The 23,682-nt window shown below is 30.6% G+C and overlaps 1 protein-coding gene and 1 long non-coding RNA gene across 2 annotated transcripts; both read right to left on the reverse strand.

The window, feature by feature from the left end:
• Positions 1 to 732: 732 nt before the first annotated feature.
• Positions 733 to 23,321, reverse strand: LOC128171610 (adhesion G protein-coupled receptor E3-like). Its single transcript, XM_052837402.1, has 26 exons — positions 23,212 to 23,321; positions 21,723 to 21,818; positions 19,583 to 19,792; positions 17,796 to 18,056; positions 16,649 to 16,783; positions 16,139 to 16,246; positions 14,880 to 14,974; positions 14,579 to 14,767; positions 13,709 to 13,780; positions 12,932 to 13,037; positions 12,712 to 12,849; positions 12,506 to 12,569; positions 12,185 to 12,323; positions 11,948 to 12,000; positions 11,723 to 11,831; positions 11,529 to 11,632; positions 11,325 to 11,427; positions 4,170 to 4,347; positions 3,468 to 3,537; positions 3,249 to 3,315; positions 2,992 to 3,077; positions 2,583 to 2,709; positions 2,334 to 2,375; positions 2,004 to 2,141; positions 1,626 to 1,736; positions 733 to 1,478 (listed from the first exon to the last, which is right to left on the reverse strand). Exons 2-26 carry the CDS (start codon positions 21,808 to 21,810, stop codon positions 1,455 to 1,457), a joined length of 2,817 nt encoding a protein of 938 aa, XP_052693362.1. The 5' UTR covers positions 21,811 to 21,818; positions 23,212 to 23,321; the 3' UTR covers positions 733 to 1,454.
• LOC128171623 (uncharacterized) lies at positions 5,566 to 9,629 on the reverse strand. Its single transcript, XR_008242108.1, has 3 exons — positions 8,595 to 9,629; positions 8,224 to 8,368; positions 5,566 to 5,938 (listed from the first exon to the last, which is right to left on the reverse strand). It is a non-coding gene; the product is annotated as an uncharacterized LOC128171623 (long non-coding RNA).
• Positions 23,322 to 23,682: the final 361 nt, after the last annotated feature.

Consider the following 23,682-nt stretch of genomic DNA (forward strand, 5'->3'; position numbering starts at 1 on the left):
GTTGGAAGTGATTTTATCGAAGTTTCAATACTTTCAGGTGCAATAACTCCTAGAAAGTGGCCTCAGATCCCTTTGGTATGAATAGATTGAAGAACTATCAAAGTGTACTGAAGACATTGGTAAAAGTTGCAAGTCTCCATATCTTATTGTTTTAAGAGGAGTAGCGATAACAAGCATTTCTCAAAGGGCAGTAACACTGCAAGTTCTGGGAGTTTTTTGACACAGGGTCAAATGGTATCATAACTTTAATGAGCAATTACATAAGGTTTAAATTGTATGGATAACCTTAATAACAAAAAGTGACTCCGAGAAAAAAAGAAAGAAGAAGAAGAAGAAGAAGAAGAAGAAGAAGTAACATAAACAAGAGGTCTTTAACCTGAAAGGTGGAAAGATCTAAATAACATATCGTATACATATAATGAAAAATCATACAAAAGAATAAAAAAGAACACTTAAAATATATATATATATATATATATATATATATATATATATATATATATATATATATATATATATATATATATATATATATATATACTTAAAATACTTTTATTTACAATCAAATAACAATAGTATTTACAGTCCGGGAATACATAACAGTTTTCAATGTCATGACATTTGAGTTTTGCAAACATGTACTCAAATTAGTTGCTTATGGATTGTTTAAAAAAATTAAATGGCAGATAAAGTGCATGTAAAAGTAAGCAATAATAGAGCAGACACAATAATATAACTTGTTTTTAAATATAATCTTATGTTTCAATGTAACTAAAATCTATTGTTAAAATGGAACTAAATTCCTTATGCTTTCTATAAGACAATATAAAAGATCTCATACCGAAAGATTTATACTAAGATTAGTAATACACTGTGAGAAATCTATAGTAGAAATACATTTAAACCATTACTATTGCATACAACATGAATTAATTTCTTATACGTTCATGTTAAATACTGATTGGTCAAGACGCAGTTGATAATCCGTTCTATTACCCTTAGAGTTAGCAACAGACCTGGCAACGAATATCACAACGAATTGTTACATGCGCGTGAATTATGTGCGTATGATTCGACGCAGAATTCACGTCATTTCTACATAAACGCAACTAAGTTTTCTTAAAAAATAAGACATTCGACATAATAAAATAGAAAGTGCTTGTTTGGAAGGGTAACAGTTGGATTTGACATCCCTCAGAAACCAGGGTAATTCATTCCAAAACTCAGGGTAATTTGACATCCCTCGTAAACCAGGGTAAAACCAGGGGAAACCAGGTTTTCTCAGGGTATCGATTTCAACTGTTACCTTTCCAAACAGGCACTATATATATAGTGTTACATCCTAGTAACAGGTAAAGCAAATTTGTACATTAAACATTTTACAGCTAACTTATGTTAAAAAAGTTGTCCCCTTCGGTCTGCGACATTTCTCTTTTCGTTCACAAATTAGAAGTTTAATCAGAATTTGTTTCATTTCTCTGTTAATAAAGATATGAAGATTCAAAATATTATGTGTAAATGTATAAATTAATCGTGAGATTTTAAGTGCCTTCACATTTTTGATTTATCATTTTTTTTTTATGTTGCAAAAATTCTGAACTTGAATGTTGACGTTTAAGGCTTACTTTTTCATGAGAAACACTTTGTGGACAATTTGTACACATTGTTTTTTCTGACATTGATAACTCAGACTTCTTCTCTTTGGTTTGCTGAAATCTTTTAAGCAAACTCTTTTTCTAAAAAGAAAAAAATATAATTTTTTCTAGTAGTTACAACCGAATTGATCCTCTAAAAGTTCGAAGATTTATTTAAGATCAAAGATCAAAGAATTGCAAAGCTAGCTTTTAACTTACTCTAAGCATGATATCATTTGCGATTACAAATTTATTGAAGAAATTCTTTATAACGTCGTTTTTTCATCTAATAAAAAATATAGATACTATTGATATTTAATAATTGATTTCAATAAGATAATCATGTGTAAAAAAGCATTCTTACCTCACCTTGCGTTTCATCAATGGTTCATTTGATTTAGATGTCGACGGGCTTCGTGTACCTAGAGAAGTTTCTTTTGTCCTTTGCTCAGCTAAACTGAATATTGTACTCAAACTCGGGTATCTATTTCCTATGCCTTGCCTCACCTGACAAGAAATTGCAAATATAATATATGCTCTAAGATATTTTCATGAAATCTCCATAGATGTTTTTCTGTGAATTAAAACAACACAAGGATCATATCCTAATCAAGATTAAGATTTTTAAAAATAATAATAAGTCATTTTTACAAATGTACAGGTACATGATATAATTTATTACAAATTTTAAAAGCTGACCTTTTTGTCCAACAAAACTTGTGAAAGAAAAATGAAGAACCCCTGAAAAATAAATATATATTACAAAAATGGCAATGTGTAAGTAAAAAACATGATTCTGATTTTAAAACAACAAATCAAATGAAACGTAAGAAAAGAGAAAAAAATAAAACTTCTTTTTTTCTTAGAAAACTACCGTAAACACTTCTGCAAATTAAACAAAAGTTAAAAACACCCAAACACGAAAGAAACCTAATAAAGATATCAAACCTGGAATGAATTTTCAATGACAAACAAATACTGAAACACAACTGCATGTTCGTTAACTGCCAGGATTCCGAACAGCCAAGTTACTCCTAGAACTGGCAGAAGTGTTCCGAGTGACCGCAGACCGGATCTAGTAATTATTGAAAATATGTTTTTATTAGAACGTTTTACATATATAACATGATCGATTCAGTGTTTCATGACACATGTCTATTAGTTTTTTGTATGTTTTGTGGATACCTGCAATATATTTGTGAAAACTAGTATTAATTTATTATTTTAAACTCAATGTTTGATATTTGATTGTCGGAATATGTTGAGACATGTCTACTATTAAAACAAGTTTTTTTCTTTCTACACTGCTAGTAAACCAAATTATATGAATATCAAGGTTCTTCTTGGTTTGACTCACGACGCTTTCCTCTGTAGTGAAGACCTTGCCACTATGCTTGAAGTAAACAACACCCTCAGAAGTGAAACAATTATAAGAATGTTGATCTGAAAGAAAAACATTTGATTTTTTTTTATGGAGAAAACATCAAAATTTCAATTCTATGACAAACATCTAAATTCGGTGCCCACGAATAATCACAAATTTTCTTTACACTTTGTATGACTTTGATGTGCAAGGAAAAAATGAATGGTAGAATTTGTTGCTCAAGAACTTACCAAACTAATCAGACAAACTGGAATGATAAACGAATAGAGAGAGCCACTTTCGATGGACAACCAGCAGCTAAAAAAGTTCAAAAAGATGTTCTTTCTTTAACAACTGTAGTCAGTGGTAAACATATGTATGGCAATAAATACTTTATTCAAGAATGTGTGTAAAAGTAGATACAATCTTAAGTTCTTGCAAAAACAAAACAAAATGTAAAATACGCATACTACGACTTTAGGTGATATCCTTTACCCCAAAAGGCTCCAAGATTTGTTGAGGTAATAATGACCGGTATACCTGCAAAATAACCGCTTTGAAATTAAAATCTTTTTTTTATTTTCTAATACGTACATCTCATTCGATATTTGTATTTTACGCAACGTCCCGACTCTTTTTTTGACCAATGTATACCGTGTTTAAAGGGAAATTTAAATCGTTTCAAATCCAAATCCTTTAAATTGCGTCAAATAAACTAAAAAATAATTATAACAATTGCATTTACAAGGTGGAAGAAAAAAAATTAACTAAGTGCTTTAAAAATACGTAAACATACATCCATATAACTTGTATATAAAAACATGAACTTGTAATGATTCCATAGAAATTGTGTTAGAATTATTCAGCTGTTTAAAAGATTTTGTTTATGTTAATGTATATGTACATGTAGCCTGAAGATATAATTCAATTGAGGGTTTGTTTTTGTGGTGATAGTTTATTCCACCTATCTCAAAAAATATTAAAATTTCATCACATTATGATACAATATATTTTAAGAAAAATCGGTCATTTAACGAATGCTTGACAAGTTTATACGACTTTTTTTATTTTTATTTTTTTATTAATCTAAATAAAACAAAACAGATATATTACGATGAAAACATATCAAAAAGGTTAAAATCAACTCGTGAAAGGATCATTCAAATGCTTACCCCAGATTCCACCCAGAAACCAATGAACCCTTGATTTTGACTTGAAGTTGTTTCCAACATACAGAGCATAGTAATTCACTGTAATACTCATAAAGTAATATACACCTAATCCAAGCATACTGAAGAAGGTCACTAAGAAAAGGTAGTGGATAATGGCCGTTATCGCGACGCAAGCAACCTGAAATATAAAAATAATTTAACGCAGGCGATTACTCAGTGCCGGTGTATGTATACAGATTATTGATTACAATTATGAGTCAAAAAAATTTCATCAAAATATAATTTAGGTACAGTGTAACAGGATTGTTGTATGCATTATGAATGTTTGTAGATTGTTTTCTTTCTTGATAAAATCTACGTCTATATTTAATGTATAAGATTCATATATTCATAATTACATATCGGTTACCAGATAGCAGCATTGTTTTAATTAATACATTTAACACAATCCAAATCAAAAAGGGAAAATCAAAATTCCTTTTTTTTACCCTGTTTTACATATCTGCATCCATATACACCCCTTTTTGCCAAAAATAAGCCTTAACAAGTCAAAGTTCATGGAATTTTCCTGAATCATTGACATTTAAATGCATTACACAGACATTTAAAATGAGTAACGTTCCTCTTATTCTTATAAAAACTTATGAAGCATCAGAGGAACGTTCCTCTTTACCTAAACTAAAATCTCTACATTTTATCTGAGGAACGTTCCTCTTTTCACTTCAACAGAAATCTTCACAAAGAATCTGAGGAACGTTCCTCTTTTCACTTCACCAGAAATCTTCACAAAGAATCTGAGGAACGTTCCTCTTTTCAGTTCAACAATTCAACAGAAATCTTGACAAGTCATCTGAGGAACGTTCTTTTTGTCACTACAACTGAAATCTTCACAAGGAATCTTGAGGAACGTTCCTCTTTTCTCTTTAACTGAAACCTTTACATGGTACCTGAAGAATGTTCTAATTTCCTACATTTGAAAGTAAAAACAGCAATAAGCAAAATACTGCTAATCTTAAATTAAATAAGCATTTAAACATGTTATACTTTACGTAAATATTAAGGATGTTAACAAGTACTCGAGTACTTGACTATCGCTCAGCCCCGATGATGATCAGCTAAAATTTTCTTAGTTGATTACTCGATATAAAGTAAAAAAGAGTTTGAATTTTTAATATTTTATATCGCGGCATTTTTGGGTTACGGTGAATTCAAATAACAGCTTTTTTTTTTTTTGTTTTTTTTTTTGTTTTTTATACATTTTTGGTCGGTCTGTTCTGTCAGTGCCCCTTGTGTATTTTTTAAGCGGCAAATACATAAAAATTAATTGGTGTCAAAAATTGATCTTGTATTGTAGATCAAACTATAACTAATCGTTTTCAATAAAAGTACATAGGCATGTAATTAAGAATACCAATTTAATATTTCTTTTTATATTAAATATCAAGTTTAGTTTGTAATTGGATTAGATGTTTATATAATTAAAAATTTAACTATATTAATAATTGTCTCAGTGCATATGATTTTATAATTACTAAAAACATAAAGCTTGCATCCATCAAATTCAGGATGGAGTTCCCAAGTAGAGCTGCATTTTCCAGAAAGCACTTTCACTTAATTCGGCCTTTGATACATGGTTGACATGAGTCAAGGTTTATCTTCTGTTCTGTTTATCTTCTGTTCATACTGTGTGACTGGCTGGATGGCTTTTGAATTTTTCTGTGGCCTCATTGATTTCCTCCCAGGGGGGATGTCCAGATCTTCTATAGAATCTATGTATAATACATATTTGCATTAAAACTCATCATCGCTAAATAACTTCCTGTAATTTCATTTCATAATGAAGATCTGGTTGTAATGCTTATTTTTGTTAATAACACACAAATTCTCAAAACATACATTTAGGTATTGACATTCTTTAAGAAGAAATGCCCAGTATATTAAAGGTCACATAAGTTTTTCCCTGCTTAACTTGAAAGAGAGAGAGAAATTAGAGAGATGTAGCACAAGAGAGAGAGAGAGAGAGAGAGAGAGAGAGAGAGAGAGAGAGATATTTGTACAACAAATATTTCTCTTCAGATATATATATACCTATATACCTAAATACGTTTAAACATTTTCAGAATCCAAGCAGGATAATTAAGCATGAATTTGATTTTAATCTACCAAACATCAATATACTCTTGAATTTCTGCTCTAATCTTAAAACACATTGGTATTATTGCATTATTTTTTTTTTGGATGGCATCTCAACACTTCACATCAAATCCCAAAGCTATTGTTATCGGGGCCGGTCATTCTTGCGAGTATGAGAATGGTTCACAGCTCTAAGTTATTTGTTTTAAGCCAGACAGCTGAGCAGATGGAATTTGCATCACTTAAATAAAGCAGGAATTATTAACCACGTCAAACAAGAAAGCTGTATAATTCAGATTCTGTTCATCCTATCAATTTAATGTTGCAGCAAGGGAATACTAGAATTCAGTTAATTAAGCTTGATGAGCTTGGTCAAACTTACTTTTGTTTGAAATTTAGAAGCATAAATTATTCAGAATATTTGCTCATCATAAATTCTGACTTGTTATACTAAGGACTTTATGTTTTTTTCATCAAAATTCTCTTCAATTTTTTACATGCTCCCAAAAAAGGAGGGGGGGGGGGGCTCCATGTTTATTCACTTTTTGATATGTAAATTTAAGAAAAGTGTTTGCTGTGAGAAAAAGTGAAAGGGGGGGGGGGGAGGGTCCCCCCTACATCCTGATGCTACGTGCCTGCTTGAAAGGGTTGATTTAAAAAAAAGGTGGGTTTTTTTTTAAAAGAAAAACACTGCAAATAAATGCATCTTGGCTGATAGAAGAAGTGAGGATAAAAGGCAAAAATTTCTGAATGAAACAACATTCCCATGGATGATTTAGCATCAATTTTCCCAAATCACTTAATTTGCAGTGACTCCTACCCCCTACCCCCCCCCCCCCGCCTCCAAAAAAAAATAAGATGAAGAAAACACCTAACATTTCTCCCCTAAAAGAAAAGCTAATGTGTGGAGGGATATGACAAATCATCCGGTCATTCTTTAATTGAGTATTTATGTAGTATTTATTCCTGTTTAAGATATCAGTAATTCTCAGGCATGAATAACTTAATTATCATCAGTGCACTACATGTAGCTATAACTATATACCCGCTATCCATCTGCGCGTGCAACCAGATAATCTAAAAAAAATTGTAAAAATTAAAAGTCTACACCAAAGAAATTAATTGAAGAAATATACCGGTATGTAAAATTTGATAGTTCTATTGTTTTCAGTTTAGAAGTAAAGTGGATATATTACAAGGAGGGACATACATAGGCTATGCCTGTTGTCCAATCCTATTGAATTTATTCAATAAAACAAGTTTAAATAAATTAGAAGTAAAGTGAAAAAGTCTTAATGATAACCGTTATCTAGTATTTTTGTTCAACGTAAATGTGCATATAATTCATTTCAATATAATATAAACAGTCACCATGTTAAGTTTGTTCCCAAATCATCAATTTACCTGTCTTAAAGCTAAAATTCATAATAAGTAATGAACTTTAAGGAAAAAGTTCTTTCCTAAGATATAACTTAGTCTTAATTAATTTTGCTTTGTGAAATGGGCCCCTGTGCACTCATTAGATTAATCCTTTCACATTTGTATAGGTTACAATTGTGTGATAATTCATTTCGGCAGATTAATCATATATTTAATATTTAACTTTTTCTTAAATAGAGCATGTTCCTATTCCATATGACCTAATTAATATCTGTTTATGATTTTCCTATTTACAAAGTCTGATTTGAAAGATTTAAAACTCACATCATGTAAATGGAGTTTATAGTGTTACTGAATTCATTTGTCCCAAGAGGGCCATTTTCCTAGCAATGGTGTTGATAAGCATTTGTAGGGGAAATTGATAACCTGTAAAATGAGAAGTGGCTAGCCGATTACTCTGTTTCAAAAGAGCCTTGTGGGAGTATTAGTCCCAGAAGGACAGCTATAGTGTGAGATTAATTTTAAATTAAGAATAACAAACCTTAATCTTCAAGCATCTTTCATCTCGATCAAGCTCTGTCCAAATTAATGCTACCCATCCACCAGACCAGCAAACAATTCAAATGCAGTGATTTCAAACCAAAATCCACCAGGCAAAATATTTTGTCACTGCCAATCATCATCACCTATAACATTACATTGTATTATGATTATATTTTAATTTTGCACATCATTTTCAAAATTTGATGATTACAATAATTTTTTTAAATATCAGATAATCAAGAATTTTGTATCAATTTAATCTAAATGCTTTAGATTTGCAATTACCTTGATTGTAGTAAATAAGCAGAAGAGCAAAAGAAACTCAGTTATGTATTTTAAACGTTTGGATATAATAAAAGTATTTATTACCTTGATGCAAGCATCCTGCGAAGTTTGCAACTGCAATTTCCAAACAATATTTCTCTTCACCTTCATAAAGTACACATGCAGCGTTGATCTTAAATTAAATTTGCGACCACATTTTGCATCTGTTCCTAAAGCAGTGATCTGCTGTTGAAAGCTCTCAAATTTCACACAGTTACTATTATTAGCACACCCCGAACATCTTATCAGCATCCAGTTAGTGATTGACATCTGATAGAGGACCTTAGCATGTGCATGAATGGCCGGCGGTGACATTAGCAAACCAAATGTAGCAGAGGAATATGGGCTTTAGGTCATGACATTTCTATTGACCATGCATGCTGAGAAGTTATTTACAGAATATACTGGAGTATTTTGATATTAGATATTTTCTAGTTGATAAACATGAGGTACTTCAAGACAGCCAAAAAGTGAGTTGGGTTTTTTTTACCTAAAATATCCTACTAATACCAGAGGTAGATTTGTAGATTTATCAAAACTACGAGTACACTATTGAATTAAAGCTCGTGTATGTTGTGATTTTATTAGGAAGGGGGTGGGGGTAATTGTTAGCTAGTGTAAGATATAATTTACATATATATAAATATAATGATTGCATTTCATATGAGAACTGTAATTCAAATTTTACATCCTTTTACTAATGTTTGTTACTATCATCCAGCTCAAAGAATTTGACAAATACAAATTTCTGGTAACCTGATTGTTTTCTCAAAGCTTAGGTCCTGTCACACAAGATTGCATTCCCCCAGAGTTTCACTATACTGTTATATTTCTGGAATTGCTGTGGGTTCGCTTGGAAATTCAAAAACATTGTACAGTTGTATTTTAAATTTTTACAAGGTGAAAATGTGACAGTTGACCAAGGGATTTCTTCTCAGCTCCTGTGGCGTGTAACTGCATTCCTACAAACTTTGACTAACAAATGACTGCGCTCCAACTGAGTGCTCATAATGTGCTTAGAGTTGTGACCTCGAGTTTACGGTGTGTGTGTGTGTGTGTGTGTGTGTGTGTGTGTGTGTGTGTGTGTGTGTGTGTGTGTGTGTGTGTGTGCACCCTTTTTCATCAGTCCTTATATTACTTAACCAACATCATATTGTTGTTTCAGCGGCTTGACACAAAGTTTTTGATTTTATATTTAAAATTGTTAAATTATGGGCTGCAAACCCGCTATCATCAGGAGTAATTTTGCACACTTGTTAAACAAGTTATTTAATAAGTGACATAATTAGCATGTCTTCTAAATTTCAATTGTGCTTATTAGCTACATGTGCAATAGGGGTGAAAATCATCCCTGCAATAATAATCGCCGCAATGTATCATTATATAAATAGTGCCTGTTTGGGAGGGTAACAGTTGAAATTGACACCCCGAGGAAACCATTGTCAACCGACACGAAGCGGAGGTTGACAATGGTTTTCGAGGGGTGTCAATTTCAACTGTTATCCTCCCAAACAGGCACTATTTATTTTGTTATACTGAATGTCTTTATTTTAAAGAAAACTACACTGCTTTTAGATAGTAATAACGTGAATTCTACGGCGAACAGTATGCGCATGATTTTCGCGCATGTAACATTTTTAATGTTACCCGTTGCTAAGTGCGTTGCTAACGCTGAGGGTAATAGAACGGATTATGAACTGCGTCTTAACCAATCAGATTTCAGTATTTAACATGAAAGTATAACAAATCAATTTGCATCATGATAGATATTAAAAATAAAATCAGGATTTTCCAGTAAAATGTTGACAATCGCACATCAATTATTTACAATTAATTTAAGCAAAACATTTTTAAGTCCAATTGAACAGAAGACAAACAGACGGATATTCGGACGGACGGACAAGGTGATTCTTATATACCAAACTTTGTTTGCAGGGGGTATAGAAACAATAAATTTAAGGTCAGTCGCAGGTTTACAATTTTGCGCCCTCTGCACAGGGTATTGCACAATACTTAAAGGAAATAGTTTTAATGTCGTAAAACACAAATGCAGAGTAAAATGTTCTAATAAAGATTTCTGTTGAAGTGAAAAGAGGAACGTTCCTCAGATTCTTTGTGAAGATTTCTGTTGAAGTGAAAAGAGGAACATTCCTCAGATTCTTTGTGAAGATTTCTGTTGAAGTGAAAAGAGGAACGTTCCTCAGATTCTTTGTGAAGATTTCTGTTGAAGTGAAAAGAGGAACGTTCCTCAGATTCTTTGTGAAGATTTCTGTTGAAGTGAAAAGAGGAACGTACCTCAGATTCTTTGTGCAGATTTCTGTTGAAGTGAAAAGAGGAACGTTCCTCAGATTCTTTGTGAAAATTTCTGTTAAAGTGAAAAGAGGAACGTTCCTCAGATTCTTTGCGAAGATTTCTGTTGAAGTGAAAAGAGGAACGTTCCTCTGATGCTTCATAAGTTTTTATAAGAATAAGAGGCACGTTACTCATTTTAAATGTCTGTGTAATGCGTTTAAATGTCAATGACTCAGGAAAATTCCATGAACTGTGACTTGAAAAGGCTTATTTTTGGCAAAAAGGGGTGTATATGGATGCAGATATGAAAAACAGGGTCAAAAAAAAGGAATTTTGATTTTCCCTTTTTGATTTGGATTGTGTTATTTTTAAAATTTATTTTCAATGTTTACATTGTAAGATCTACGTATGTATTTTAATTATCAAGTTATTTATGTACACACAAATGCTTATCGCTTATCAGGAGATGGAGATTGATTTTACCTCATTCGCTGTTTGTTCCACTAATGAAATAAACATTGCATTTGACAGTATTAACGATCCACAAATATTCAGCATCATGACGTTTTTGTCACTCCTGACAAATCTGAAATTTACATGCAATTAAATGATTTTGAATTTCTGTAGTACATGTATACTCGCTGGAGTTATATTTGTGCATGCATGATACAAAGCAGTTCTACCTACCTCCATGTCAGGACATAAACCAAAGAAGTAAGAAACGTAAAAGCTATGGAGAGAGCTACTCCAACAAGTGACATCGTTTTTAAGAATGGATTTTCTTCTGTTACCTGAAATATAGTGAAGATAGTTTGGAATATCAGCAGCAAATTTCATTTTCGATTTCTTTGACTGTTTTTGTATTAAAAAGGGGCTTTTACCTGAGTGTATGGTCTCATTAAAATAGCAAAGTTTGTGAGATGGTTGCACTGACAAACAGTTCTTCGACGATATGTTTGGTTCACAGTGCATCCTTCCTGTGACCATTTTCTAAAGTTTACAAAATGGTGAATGAAAAATAAACCATCCCGTTGCTGTAATTTTTTAATTAAAAAAAATGCTTTTATTTTAAAATTGGAGAAAACAGCTCGTATACAAACACATACTTTAGATTGAAATCCCAGGAGACACATACAGCGTGCATATCTGTAGACTTATTCTAAATAAAAAGTGAAAGATACAAATAATAAAAAAAAACAGCCTTAAAACGCAATAAGATTAAACCTTAATTAAATTAACTGCAATTTAACACACGTCGGCAATAGTAGGAAACGTTTTAGTTAATTGTACATAATAACTTTATGTCAATTGTAAATCAAAATCATATATTTCTGATATCTTACTTTCACAGTGTGTCCAAACATTAGATTGAGAGGTGGATCCAACACTCCTAGGTCTGTCTGGGTCGTGAGGGACAATATTGGGGAATTGACAAAGAATCTTCGCTCAGACATTTTCGCATGTTTACCTTTTTTCTCTTTACTGATTAGTTTTATTGATTTTCCAAAAAGATATGAATAAGATATATCAAGTTTAGTATAAAAACAAAGTAAAAAAAAATAATAATCATACATAATATCATATCAGATGTTTAAGTTTAGACATATTTAGCTAGATGTAAATAAAGATTTAAACGAAAACTGAAAACTTGTTTAACCGTTTACCTATTAGAATCAGAACCCAGAATGTCTGACATTGTTTTGTATAGAACAGCAACAAAGTTGATCGCTTGTAGGAAAAAAAAAATTGTGAGAATGGTTAGTATACTATTTTCATTATCAAAAATTATTATTTAGTCTTAAATTAAATCGTGTTTTTGCATATTCATTATTAACAATAAAAGCATATAACGAAGAAAATTTTGTTTTACCTTTTATATCGTTTGATGCTTGTTTTGGTAATTCTAGAAAGGTAGGAATTTCTTCTGAGTTTTGAGAAACGTTGTTTGATTGTTCCTCCGGAAAACGTATTCCCGTTTCATCGGTTTTTGTTTGGTTGATAACAAGCTCTTTAAAAAACATCAATTTATACAGAGTGTTTTTTCATTTACATGTATTTGCAATTTGAACGATAAAAAAATGCTTGTTTACCAAAATTAGATCCGTTGAATTTAGTTGCTGTAATATTGTCGTTTTGGAGTGTAATCTTGCTGAAACGGTCCATATTATTTAGGAGAAATGTGGGGTCTTTTTCTGTCTAAAATATTACAAACTTTGTAAAATACTAATAGATACTAGTGAGCAAATAAACCACAATGAAGCGATATACTCTTTTGCTGGATGCATGCAATATTTTCTTTTTAAATCTTTTATATCCTTACCTTATTTATTACAGTTTTCTTACATTATGTGTTGAAACTATAGTTCCTGATAAATTTAACACCATTCCAATTTTTTTTAAAATCTGAGTTGTGTAATCGTTTATGTTAAATGAATATTGTTAAGCTTCAGAGATGCTTTGACTCTGTACCAAAAGAACAATGCCAAATACTTGTCACAAAATACAACTTTACATTAAATATAATGTTTTTGTTCGTTTAAAAGAAAACGTTCGAACTACTGTTAGTATTCTGTGTAGCATCTCACTCTGAGTCAGTAAGTGTTTACAATGACCTGGATTACGTGTTAACCATGCACATATGATCGAAGTATTATAACTGGTCAATGATATAAAAAATATTTCAGGTTTGATATTAAACGATAGATTGATTTTGCTCCAGGCCACAAGTATGCTCCTGTAAGTAATGAAAACTTTAAATTTTGTCATATTTAGTTAATAGATACACGCATGCAAAAACTTTATTAGAAACTTTATACAGAATGAGTTGTTTGTAATTGATTTTACAATATTGCATAATGTAAATTTACCTCTTTGCTTACAATAGTCCAAGAGTTTGAGTTATCGGACGACAATATGTTATCAATAACAGCGTAAAATACCTGAAATTAGTTAAAACATATTAATATCGTTACTGTTTAATTTATATGGTCATTCACACGTGCAAACAGTATTCTTTGTGTACATTGCAAGCTGTACTTTGCGACATTCTAAAACACACTAATTATTCAAACACCGTGAAATATCTCTTTTTTTGTGTCTGTTCATTATTCAGGTATACGCTAATGAAGATGACATGAACATTATACGTCAGTAAAATAAGAGACAATGGACGTTAGGTGCAAATTGCGGTAAACATATAAACTGATCTTTCACGTAAATTCAGAGAAATAAAATAAGAGAGCCATTTGCAAATAGTTGTGTCCTAACTAGTTTGTTGTTGATAATTTTCATTAAATATTTTAGAAACACAAGAGTTAGTGAAACAGTTAATGAGTAAACGCTACTTATAAAAAATGTTAATGGACTATTTAGGCAAGATTTTACATATTGCTTTGAATATGATCCATTGAATAAATCAGAGAAGGACGGAACAAAGTATCGCTTTGAATTTAAAAAAGCAATTAGTATCTTAAACGAATTTTAATTTGAACATGTTAGTTACAAATGCTATTCTACTGTTTTAAAATTTTGCTGCATGCTTAGAAAACAGGTACACGAATATTTTACAATCATTTTCTCTTTAACAATGGAACTAATCAGTATTTTAAGTAAAAAGGATCAAAAAATTATACAGGGAAACATGTTCGCTGACTTTTAACAATTTGTTAGTCCAACACTTATGAATAATGTGTGAAGGAAGGAGGGGAATTATGATGTAGATAATTCCAATATTTGACCTCTTTTTCGATAGCTAATCCCGTAGCGTTAGTTACTGTAACAATCTTCTCTAAAACGCTCAGGGAGGAGCTTAAATCCCCAGCACTGATTCTACTAGTCATCGATGTCAGGTTCTTCATCAGTCGTAGAGTATTGTTAACCGTCTCCTGGATTTGATCCTGTGTTTCATTTTCGATGATACGTTCCAACTATTAAAAAAAAAAACCAAAACTTATATTGAAAGATTTTTACTGCAAAAAAAAATGATTAAAACACATGATGTAATTAATCATTGTTTATGCATTATGTACGATAACTTACAAGTGCCGATGCATTCATCAAAGCTTCGTTGGTGCAGTTGATAAAGTTAGGAGGTTCCCATTCTCCATGTTCATCACACAATCTTGATGCCACCCCTAGATTATATTTGTTTTGTTAATGAACGATAAAACATAACAAATAATTCTATAAGAAGCAGCATTCTCATATACCACTTTTTTAAGATGGACAAAATATTTGATCTATTTTATCTTTTTTTGATAATATTCAAGAGAACAAATGACAAAGTAAATGGTTCCTTTTAATTGATATAATTTAACTCTCACCAGTTTCTGGTATTATATAGAGAGAAATGTTGACAAAATTTAAAAGAAAATAATAGGGACATTTACTGTAGGATGTGCTTAAACAACAATTTTAAAGTTGTAATAGAATTTTACATGACAAGTGCGACATCGGAGTGAATTGTGTTATAAGATTATTTAGTGTAAGGAGAAATAAATATTATCTTTTGAACTTTTATATTTTTATTTGCGCATGTGCACGGGAAACCTTAAAAGCAATAAGAGAGAGCGAAGAGAGAGAGAGAGAGAGAGAGAGAGAGAGAGAGAGAGAGAGAGAGGACGCCAATTTTTTTAAACGATCTTATCAAAATACACTTTTAGTGTATATGTATATATAACTGTAAAGGTTACTAACATTGTATATCAATATATGATTTCGACTTCTATCTTTTAGTTACTAAAGCTAATCAACTGATGTAGGGTCCTTATGACTCTTGAATCATCCGTGCGATATCTAAAGCAGTTTGATAATTTACTAGACGTTTGTTATTGTATTGTAGTAGGTGTTAATTTTCGTTTTTTTTCTTTTAAGATTAAATGATTAACTAATTCTTTAACGAGGTAAATTGAATTGACGTAAGTTTATTTAACTGAATAATCTTTGTAATAAGAAAATATTAATTATTTTATGTATTTAGAAAATATAGTATATAAATGTATGAAGCAAAAATCTCATAATAAGGTTTTAAGTATGCATCTTTTGAAACGTATCTTAGAGAGAGAGAGACAAAGAGAGAGAGAAAGAAAGAGAGAAAGAGAGAGAGAGAGAGAAAGGGAGAGATAAAGAGAGAGAGAGAGAAAGAGGAAAGAGGAGAGAGAGAGTACGTCGATAAACAAACTTTTTTTTTTACACAAGTTATATATGTAGCAATACACGCGTAGGTAAACAGTTGATTAATTGTTTTTGCGATCACAAAAATCACAACAGTATGCATCATTTTATAACAATTTGCCTACCTTTTTGATAACTAGGACACGGCTGCTTTAAAGTTTTACCCACTATTGTGGTATTCCATAATATTCTATCTATTTGTTCATCTTTGCAACTCATCAGTTCTTTAGGATCTTCAAAACACATACATCTATTAGCTATAGCAAAATGTGTCATAAAGAAATTTATTCAGTGCACAAATCTTTAAGAATAGAGATATTTGACTAAAAACATGTGTTAATATACATAGGTGTAGATTGTCATTTACACGTATGTTCTTATTTTAAGTTAATTTTGTTACGGATTTTCAAAAGTCAAAGAATATACTGAAGTCCTTCTTTAGCAATATCTTAGGTTTAAGTATCATTAATGTTACGAACCCTCGATGTTGAGGTACAAATTTTTAACGAAATAGTAGTGCTTAATCTTTCAATAATGTTGAAGAAACGTTAAATGTAAAAAAAAAAAAAAAATTCCGAGCGTTAACAAATATCGTTATTATTTTATTCCAAACTTATTTGATGAAAAGTAAATACCCAATCCATATTGATGATCTGTATATCTCGAATCACGGCCCTGGCAGGTTCCCGTCTTGACGTGACTTTTGCGACAATCAGGGTCAGAACAAGAAATGTAGCAGTCATCACCGTTGTATCCAGATACAGGGCAACCTAAGAAAATAAACATTCTTAAAAATTTTGGTTATAAAATTTAGGTTTGTTTGTAATTAAAATACTTTAAGATAAAGTAATATTGGTCTTTTTTCTGAATATTGACATAGTAAACGATCTCAATTAATTAAAACTAATGCAGAACTATTTTTTTTCTAAAAGATAATTTAAGACGCAAAATATTTTTCAATGACGAAATAAGTAGTCAGATTTTAATTGTAAACACTTCAAACAGTAATAAAATAAGTAGTTGATACATGTATGGGGTATTTATGTTGTGTCAAATTATCGACACTTAGTTTGAAACTGATTCTATAGAATGTTGTTGCTGATTTTATATTCGACAATTATAATGCGCTCTCATTTCAAGTAAACAGTATAACCTGCCAATTGCTAAATCAAATTTGCATAGTAATTATTCATCTTGTTCATTTAAGTGTTGTTCACACAACAAACAAAGTTTATCAATTAAAACGTCGTTGTTGGAACAGTATGCGGTGTATGTATTCGGTTATTTCGCTAACAGGCCAAATCTAGCAGAGGATGATTTAAATCGAAAAGAAAAAAATGTTCTTAAAATTGTTTTTATTCTTTCAATTGAAAGGATCCACATTCTTACAATTGAAAGAATTTACATGTTGTTAAGTCAATGATATTTTGAAAAGAAATAACTTCAGTGGAAGAATTAAGAACTAGAAACCAATTTCGTTGGCGCTTGAGGTATGTTTCGTCGCCTAATGATGAAGTCAACCAACTTTCCTAACAAAATGGCAGCCCAATTGAAATAGCTGCGCCAGTAAGCTTGGCATGGAGGTACATATAATTATATACAAGACATGTAAATATGCACCATTAAAACCAAGCATATAGATATCCATTGCACTTACTAATTCACCACACCCGAATTTAGATTTTTAGGCTAATAATTTTACTTTGTAAAACGTTACAATTTCAAATTGAATAAGTTTACTTCTCTGTAAATCATCCTGTTATATACGCATGGAATACGTACCATACACTTCAACTTCGCAAAGTGAGTTGAATACAGAACGACCAAAGTAGTTACGGTAGGTAACGTTGGGCAGTCTCTCGTTGTAATATATCACGTATTGTCCATTCACAGGACATGGGGTATCAAAAACGTCTGGAAAAGTGTCCACAGTAAAGTCGTCGTCTGTATAACACAAAACCCCATCTGATTTGCTGGTTGTGTTTGAGACGTAGATAGAAAATCCCAAGAGATGCATTTTCTCCCAGACTTGCCAATATGAATCTATATCGACAATTTTAACTTTTATAAATTAATTGTGAACTATCATTAGGAAATACAAATACATAGAAAGAGTTAAAAATAGTAAGAAACGATTGTTAAGTTTTCTTCTTATAAAATACTCCTTGCAGATAATTCTTTACATGTCTTTGCTATACTCATTTTTTTCTAAATCAGTACTTGGAATGTCTTAGTACTTATAATCTATAGTAATTATCATTGGTCTAAAATGTACACGAAAACCAAATCCACAGTACAAATAATAAATCAGGCAAAAGACTTATCCATTGCATTGCTGATATTGTTTATATTTTTTTCAAATACTTGTACAAAAGATATTTAATTATCATTTCAAAAATTTCCAGAAAATATTTTGAAGATGATGAATTGTCATTAAAACAATGAATTTGGTAGATAAAAAAGATTAATTTTTTTTTTAAAAAGACCAGCAATTAGATAGCATTTATTAATATACTTTTTTTCTTAAAGTCATACTAAAAAAGTATTAAAGGGAAAAAATATCTAGATTTTTTATTTAGTAAATAAATAACACCATATGTACAGCAAAGTATTACATATTTTCAAAACATCGCAAGTCATTAATTCAGTCGCATGAACAAAAGGTTTATAATATTGCGTTTTAATTTTCTTATATACTTTTTGTTAATGTGGGACAAATGTTTTGTGTTAATTCAATGTTGCTTGTATAGAAAAAAATCATTAATTGTATATTCTCTAAAAAAGAGAAAAATACATCCAAGTTCATGTTCAAGTTCACGTGAATAATTCAATCCAAACTTATCTAAAATCACTTAATTTTTAATGGCTGTTCATTATGGGATGTATGACACTACAATGATCGAAACGAAAAACAGAGCTGTATTGACAGATGTACAAAAGTAGACACTAAATGTCCGAGGTTATGTATGATGTTTGTACACAGTTGAATCATTTCGATTGCAAAAAAAGTTTTTTTCTTTAAAATTATGACACTGTCAGTATCGATTTTTATTTTGTATTAAAGCCATACATAAAACTGTTTGATGTATAATGCAAGGTGTATTTGAATCTTGTAATAATATGAAAAAAATATAAAATACATTATCTGCAAGTTTTATTTTAATGAATTTCAGTTTTTTTTTTGTTTTTTTTAAACATTGATGAAATGATATGATTACTGTTTTTTAACTATATTTTCATAAGTTACATACGTAATTGTTTTAACAAACGCGGTTTATTTCGGGAAATGTTATACCCAGCGTTATTTTGAAACAAATTTTTTTTGGAATATGTTCCTTATGAAACCTAAAGTAAAGTCTTACATATTACTCGCACGATATTTTGGTGTAGAGTACGCTTTATGGCCTCGAGAATTACGTTGAAAAATTTACTAAGCCTTCACCCAGCGTAAGGCCCTCGTTAAACAACGATAGAAAAATTATATACAAAAAGACCGGTATCATGTCATTTATGTTTTAAAAAGTGTTTAAAAGTGTTTTTGCAACATAAACATGTATACAGAAACATACCATTGGGGTAATATACCCGGATATCATGGATGCTGTAAATACTGGTAAGATTAACCCACCAGGTCGCGTTTTGTCCTATATAGGTACGTGAGCATTGCCCACCAATGATGTCTAAATCCGACTTTCGCCCATCCACAGCATTCCTTGAATTTGTCTTGTAATCGTAGCTTTTTGGATATTGATAAGTTGGTCTACTAAGCGCTAAATTAACTGAAGACAGACAAAGAAATGTACATTATTTCCTGTAATTCTTTAAATATTCAGATTTTTATAGTGTAACATCTAATTCGCAATTATCTAATTCCTTTGTTTTACTACTTTACATGATGCCCCAGTTTTTGAAAAGGTATGGAAAAAACACAATTTTGTTACCTGAATCCATACACTTTTTATCTTCGCACTTTCTGCCCCCCCCCCCCTAAATGGTTACTTATCGGTATTGATAGATTAATACGTATTTACAACACATATCCCACAGTTCAAACCCGACTAAAGCAAAAAGTAGTGTAGTAAAGTGGTCTTTTAGTTAAACTAAAATTGCTGATCGAAGACTGGTCTATATATACTGAATGAGAGAGAGAGAGAGAGAGAGAGAGAGGTGGAGAGGGAGAGGTTATATCTTTCCAGATATTATAGTTAAACAGTCATTTCATGCATATCTTTTACAATTTTATGCTTTGCTATTGTATTCGTAATGATATGCTATAAGTTTTCATATCATATCAGGAGTCAGGCTTTTTAGCGCTTTGTAATGTAGAGAAATGCATAACATTGATATTACTTCATAAATTTGGGCATTCATGGGGAAGGAAAGTATAAAAAAAACAACATATTTTATTTACATTTATAAAGTGGTTAAAATTATCAAATGTAGCCATGCTGTTTTGAAAATAAAATACATAATTAAGCTTTAATGCAAGCTTAAAGTCGGAGAAATCGTAATTACTAGAGACTGGCATAATGTAAAACTCTTTTGTATTCAAAACCAAAATAAGAATGGTTATTTTGACGGCACACCATCTACTCCGGTTTGGTTTCACATATGCAATGAAAACAGTGCTCTGATTAAAACGCTGTAATAACAGCTATTAAATAAATGACAGCTACAATTCAATGTGGAACATTACTTCGAGTAAATTATATTCCAAGTCAAGTTCTTTGCTAACTCATTTAGTATGTTATATATGTAATCGGGATGCTTAAGATACATTCTTTAAAGTCAAATAAGTTACTTTAAAGTAACAATGTCCACATCCACCCGGAGTTTTCTCTGACAATAACAATTTTTCGATTTCAACAAACATTTTTCATTTGAGGTTGGTTTGTAAATCAGTGGAAAGTCAAAGGTTAAAGAAAAGGTCTCAGATCAATGTTGTTTCAAATTTTCCAGAACTTTTCATTTAGAGCAAATATCATGTTTTTCGTATACCGATGCAATGTTGATAAAACAAACCGGAATAGATGCTGTGACGTCATAGATTAAAGTTCCAATGGAAGATCTCATAGAGGTGGGACATTGAAATTAAGCGATCGATTAACTTGATATATTCATTGTCCCAAATAAAACAAATGTAAGTGAATACAAAGTAGATGCCAATTAATTGATTTATTCTACAACATGTCTATAGTTTCCTGCTACTTTAAATTACCATAACCACATGTATATATTAGTTAACATTACATTATTTTTTTTTATTTCTGTCTTTAACGTTTTGAATGAGCAACATAGAAATATTTTTTGGTCAAGAGAGTTTTGTTAATATACTCTAATTATTTTCTCGCTTCATTGATGTACAACGAGTTAACAAAGGAAATTACGTAAAGTTGGGTTTCAAAATGGCAATTTCTACAATTAAAAGAAATTTGATCATTTTTAAAATTAATTTTGTCGTAATTTTTAAAACGTTCTTAAATGCAGTCATTCTTTCTAGTTATTATTTACATGTACCTTTTGGACAACTAGAATATAGACCAGCACAACGAAACACATTTCAAGGGAAAAAGGACACAAATACATTTTTTCTCATTTTTTAAGTCAATAAAAAAACACTAATAAAAATCAACGGTAGCACTTGTCTATAGATTCAATAAAATGCAAAAATTCTAATATTCCAGCATTGTTACTATGTTCTTTACTCACCGTAAGCAAAGCTTGATGAAAACCAGAAGTTGAGACAAATAATAGTCTTAAACATATTCTGACGATCGCCAAAAACAATAGACACCATTGTTAAAACTGAAAATATAAAAATAATATTTAAAGATTTTTGAAATTTTCATTTGATACAAATATGGCTATAAATAACATTTACGAAACAATAATTAATATCAGAAGAAAATAATATGGCGCTTATATATTAACTATTGATTACGAATATTTATTTCATTTAACAATTGATTACGAATATTTATTTCATTTAGGTAATTAATAAATTAGTTATTAAAATAAAACCTTAGCGTTACATTATCGAAAGAACTAGATTACTTTAGGTTTTCAATACCAGCATACACATGTTTTAAAAAGCGGGTGTGGTGTATATAGTTTGTGCATACTAAAATAAATGAAATAAAAGTTTCATTAAAACTCTGCTTTTATCAAATCTTAATTTTTGACATTTATCATTAATTGTCTCAAGATTGCCCTAGATGATTATTTATATAAATGAAGTCATCAAACCACTGTCTTGTTTTTGCAGGATACTTATGAACATCAACTCTTTATTTAGTTCTTTTTAAATTGTTAATTCATTTCTATATTTGTACAAAGTATGTAAACAAGTGTTTGTCATTTAAAAGATGAATTTAGAACTGTAGATTTAAGAACTCTCATAAACAGTACTTAGCCACGAGAATTATAATTGCAACAAAGACGACAACTACTTTTAAACAAACAAGTGCACAACTCAAGCCAGAGAATACAATCTAAGTACTTCCTCGTGAATTCCTATTACATTCAGTATACTGACACTACATTAGCTATTTTAATAAAACATGTCTTTCCATCGAGTTATGTAAGATTTTTTTTTTCATTTACAAAGCTATCTTTCTTTTCCATTTTAGAAACACTTAGCTCAATGTTACTGATAATTCAAATACATGTACATGTAAGTACGTGATACTATGATTGATGTCGGTTTTGCAGCACTGAAGTGTAGAATTAGAACATGATGAATGATGTAAAAAATAAAAAAATAAAGAAGAAATAAAGGTATATCTCTTCCATTTATAAAACAACTCCGTCCTATACCTATCTATCAATAACAAATAATCGTTCTTATTAAAAAAAACTGCGATATATATATTATTTATAAGGTTTGGCTAAATAGGTGCATAGATAAAACTAAGTAAAAAATTTATAGTGTATCTGTGTATTGACTTTATTCTTATTGTCATCATTTAATTATTTTGGCTTAATTTTAAATCTATAGAATAACGTGTAGTTAGATCAGTAGACTTTTATGAATTCGATCGCCACAAATTAATGACAAACCTGACTCGTTTCAAAAATCTTATAATATTGTTGCAAAGTTAATTCATTAGTAAAAAAACAAAAACTATTCAAGAAGCAGCATCCAAAGCAAACCAGAACATAAAGATTAAAGCATGGAAATCATATCAGTAGTACTTACATAACAATGTTCCTTCGAACTTCTATCATCACATCACTCCATGCAACTGCCGTTATACGAATCCAGGAGGGATGTTAAAAAGCAGTTTGTGGTGTAATTTAAAACCTCTTGTGAGAGTTTGCAATACAATTAGGGCTGTATAAGTAATGTTCTTAAAACGAAAAAAAATATGGGAAACATGTTCAAATAATGTTGAAAAAATATGTTGTTAAAATATCAAATACGGATTGATGCATATATGAGCGCTTTAACATTTCCCCCATAAATTGAAAGACAAACAATTAATTATACAGTATAGTTCATTTCTTACACGTTTAACCGTCTCACGATCAAATATGTTCAAATCCAATAACTATGATATAATACTTAATAGAATTAAACTGCACCAGAGTAAGCCCATTAATTGCTGTTCTATTAAAAACAAATAGATGTATACAGCTTTTAAATCTTGGGTTTATTTGCTTAGGTATA

Source organism: Crassostrea angulata, chromosome 2 (genome assembly GCF_025612915.1).
Source record: "Crassostrea angulata isolate pt1a10 chromosome 2, ASM2561291v2, whole genome shotgun sequence".
Taxonomy (NCBI): domain Eukaryota; kingdom Metazoa; phylum Mollusca; class Bivalvia; order Ostreida; family Ostreidae; genus Magallana; species Magallana angulata.

What these genes read in the sequence shown, in the direction of transcription:
- LOC128171610 (XM_052837402.1), bottom strand. Translation starts at nt 21,810, where the DNA reads ATGGTGTCTATTGTTTTTGGCGATCGTCAGAATATGTTTAAGACTATT. An exon ending in AGATCATCAATATGGATTGG is followed by an intron (nt 16,247 to 16,648) that starts GTATTTACTTTT and finishes TGTGTTTTGAAG; the next exon opens with ATCCTAAAGAACTGATGAGT. An exon ending in GGATATCACCTAAAGTCGTA is followed by an intron (nt 3,316 to 3,467) that starts GTATGCGTATTT and finishes GAACTTTTTTAG; the next exon opens with CTGCTGGTTGTCCATCGAAA.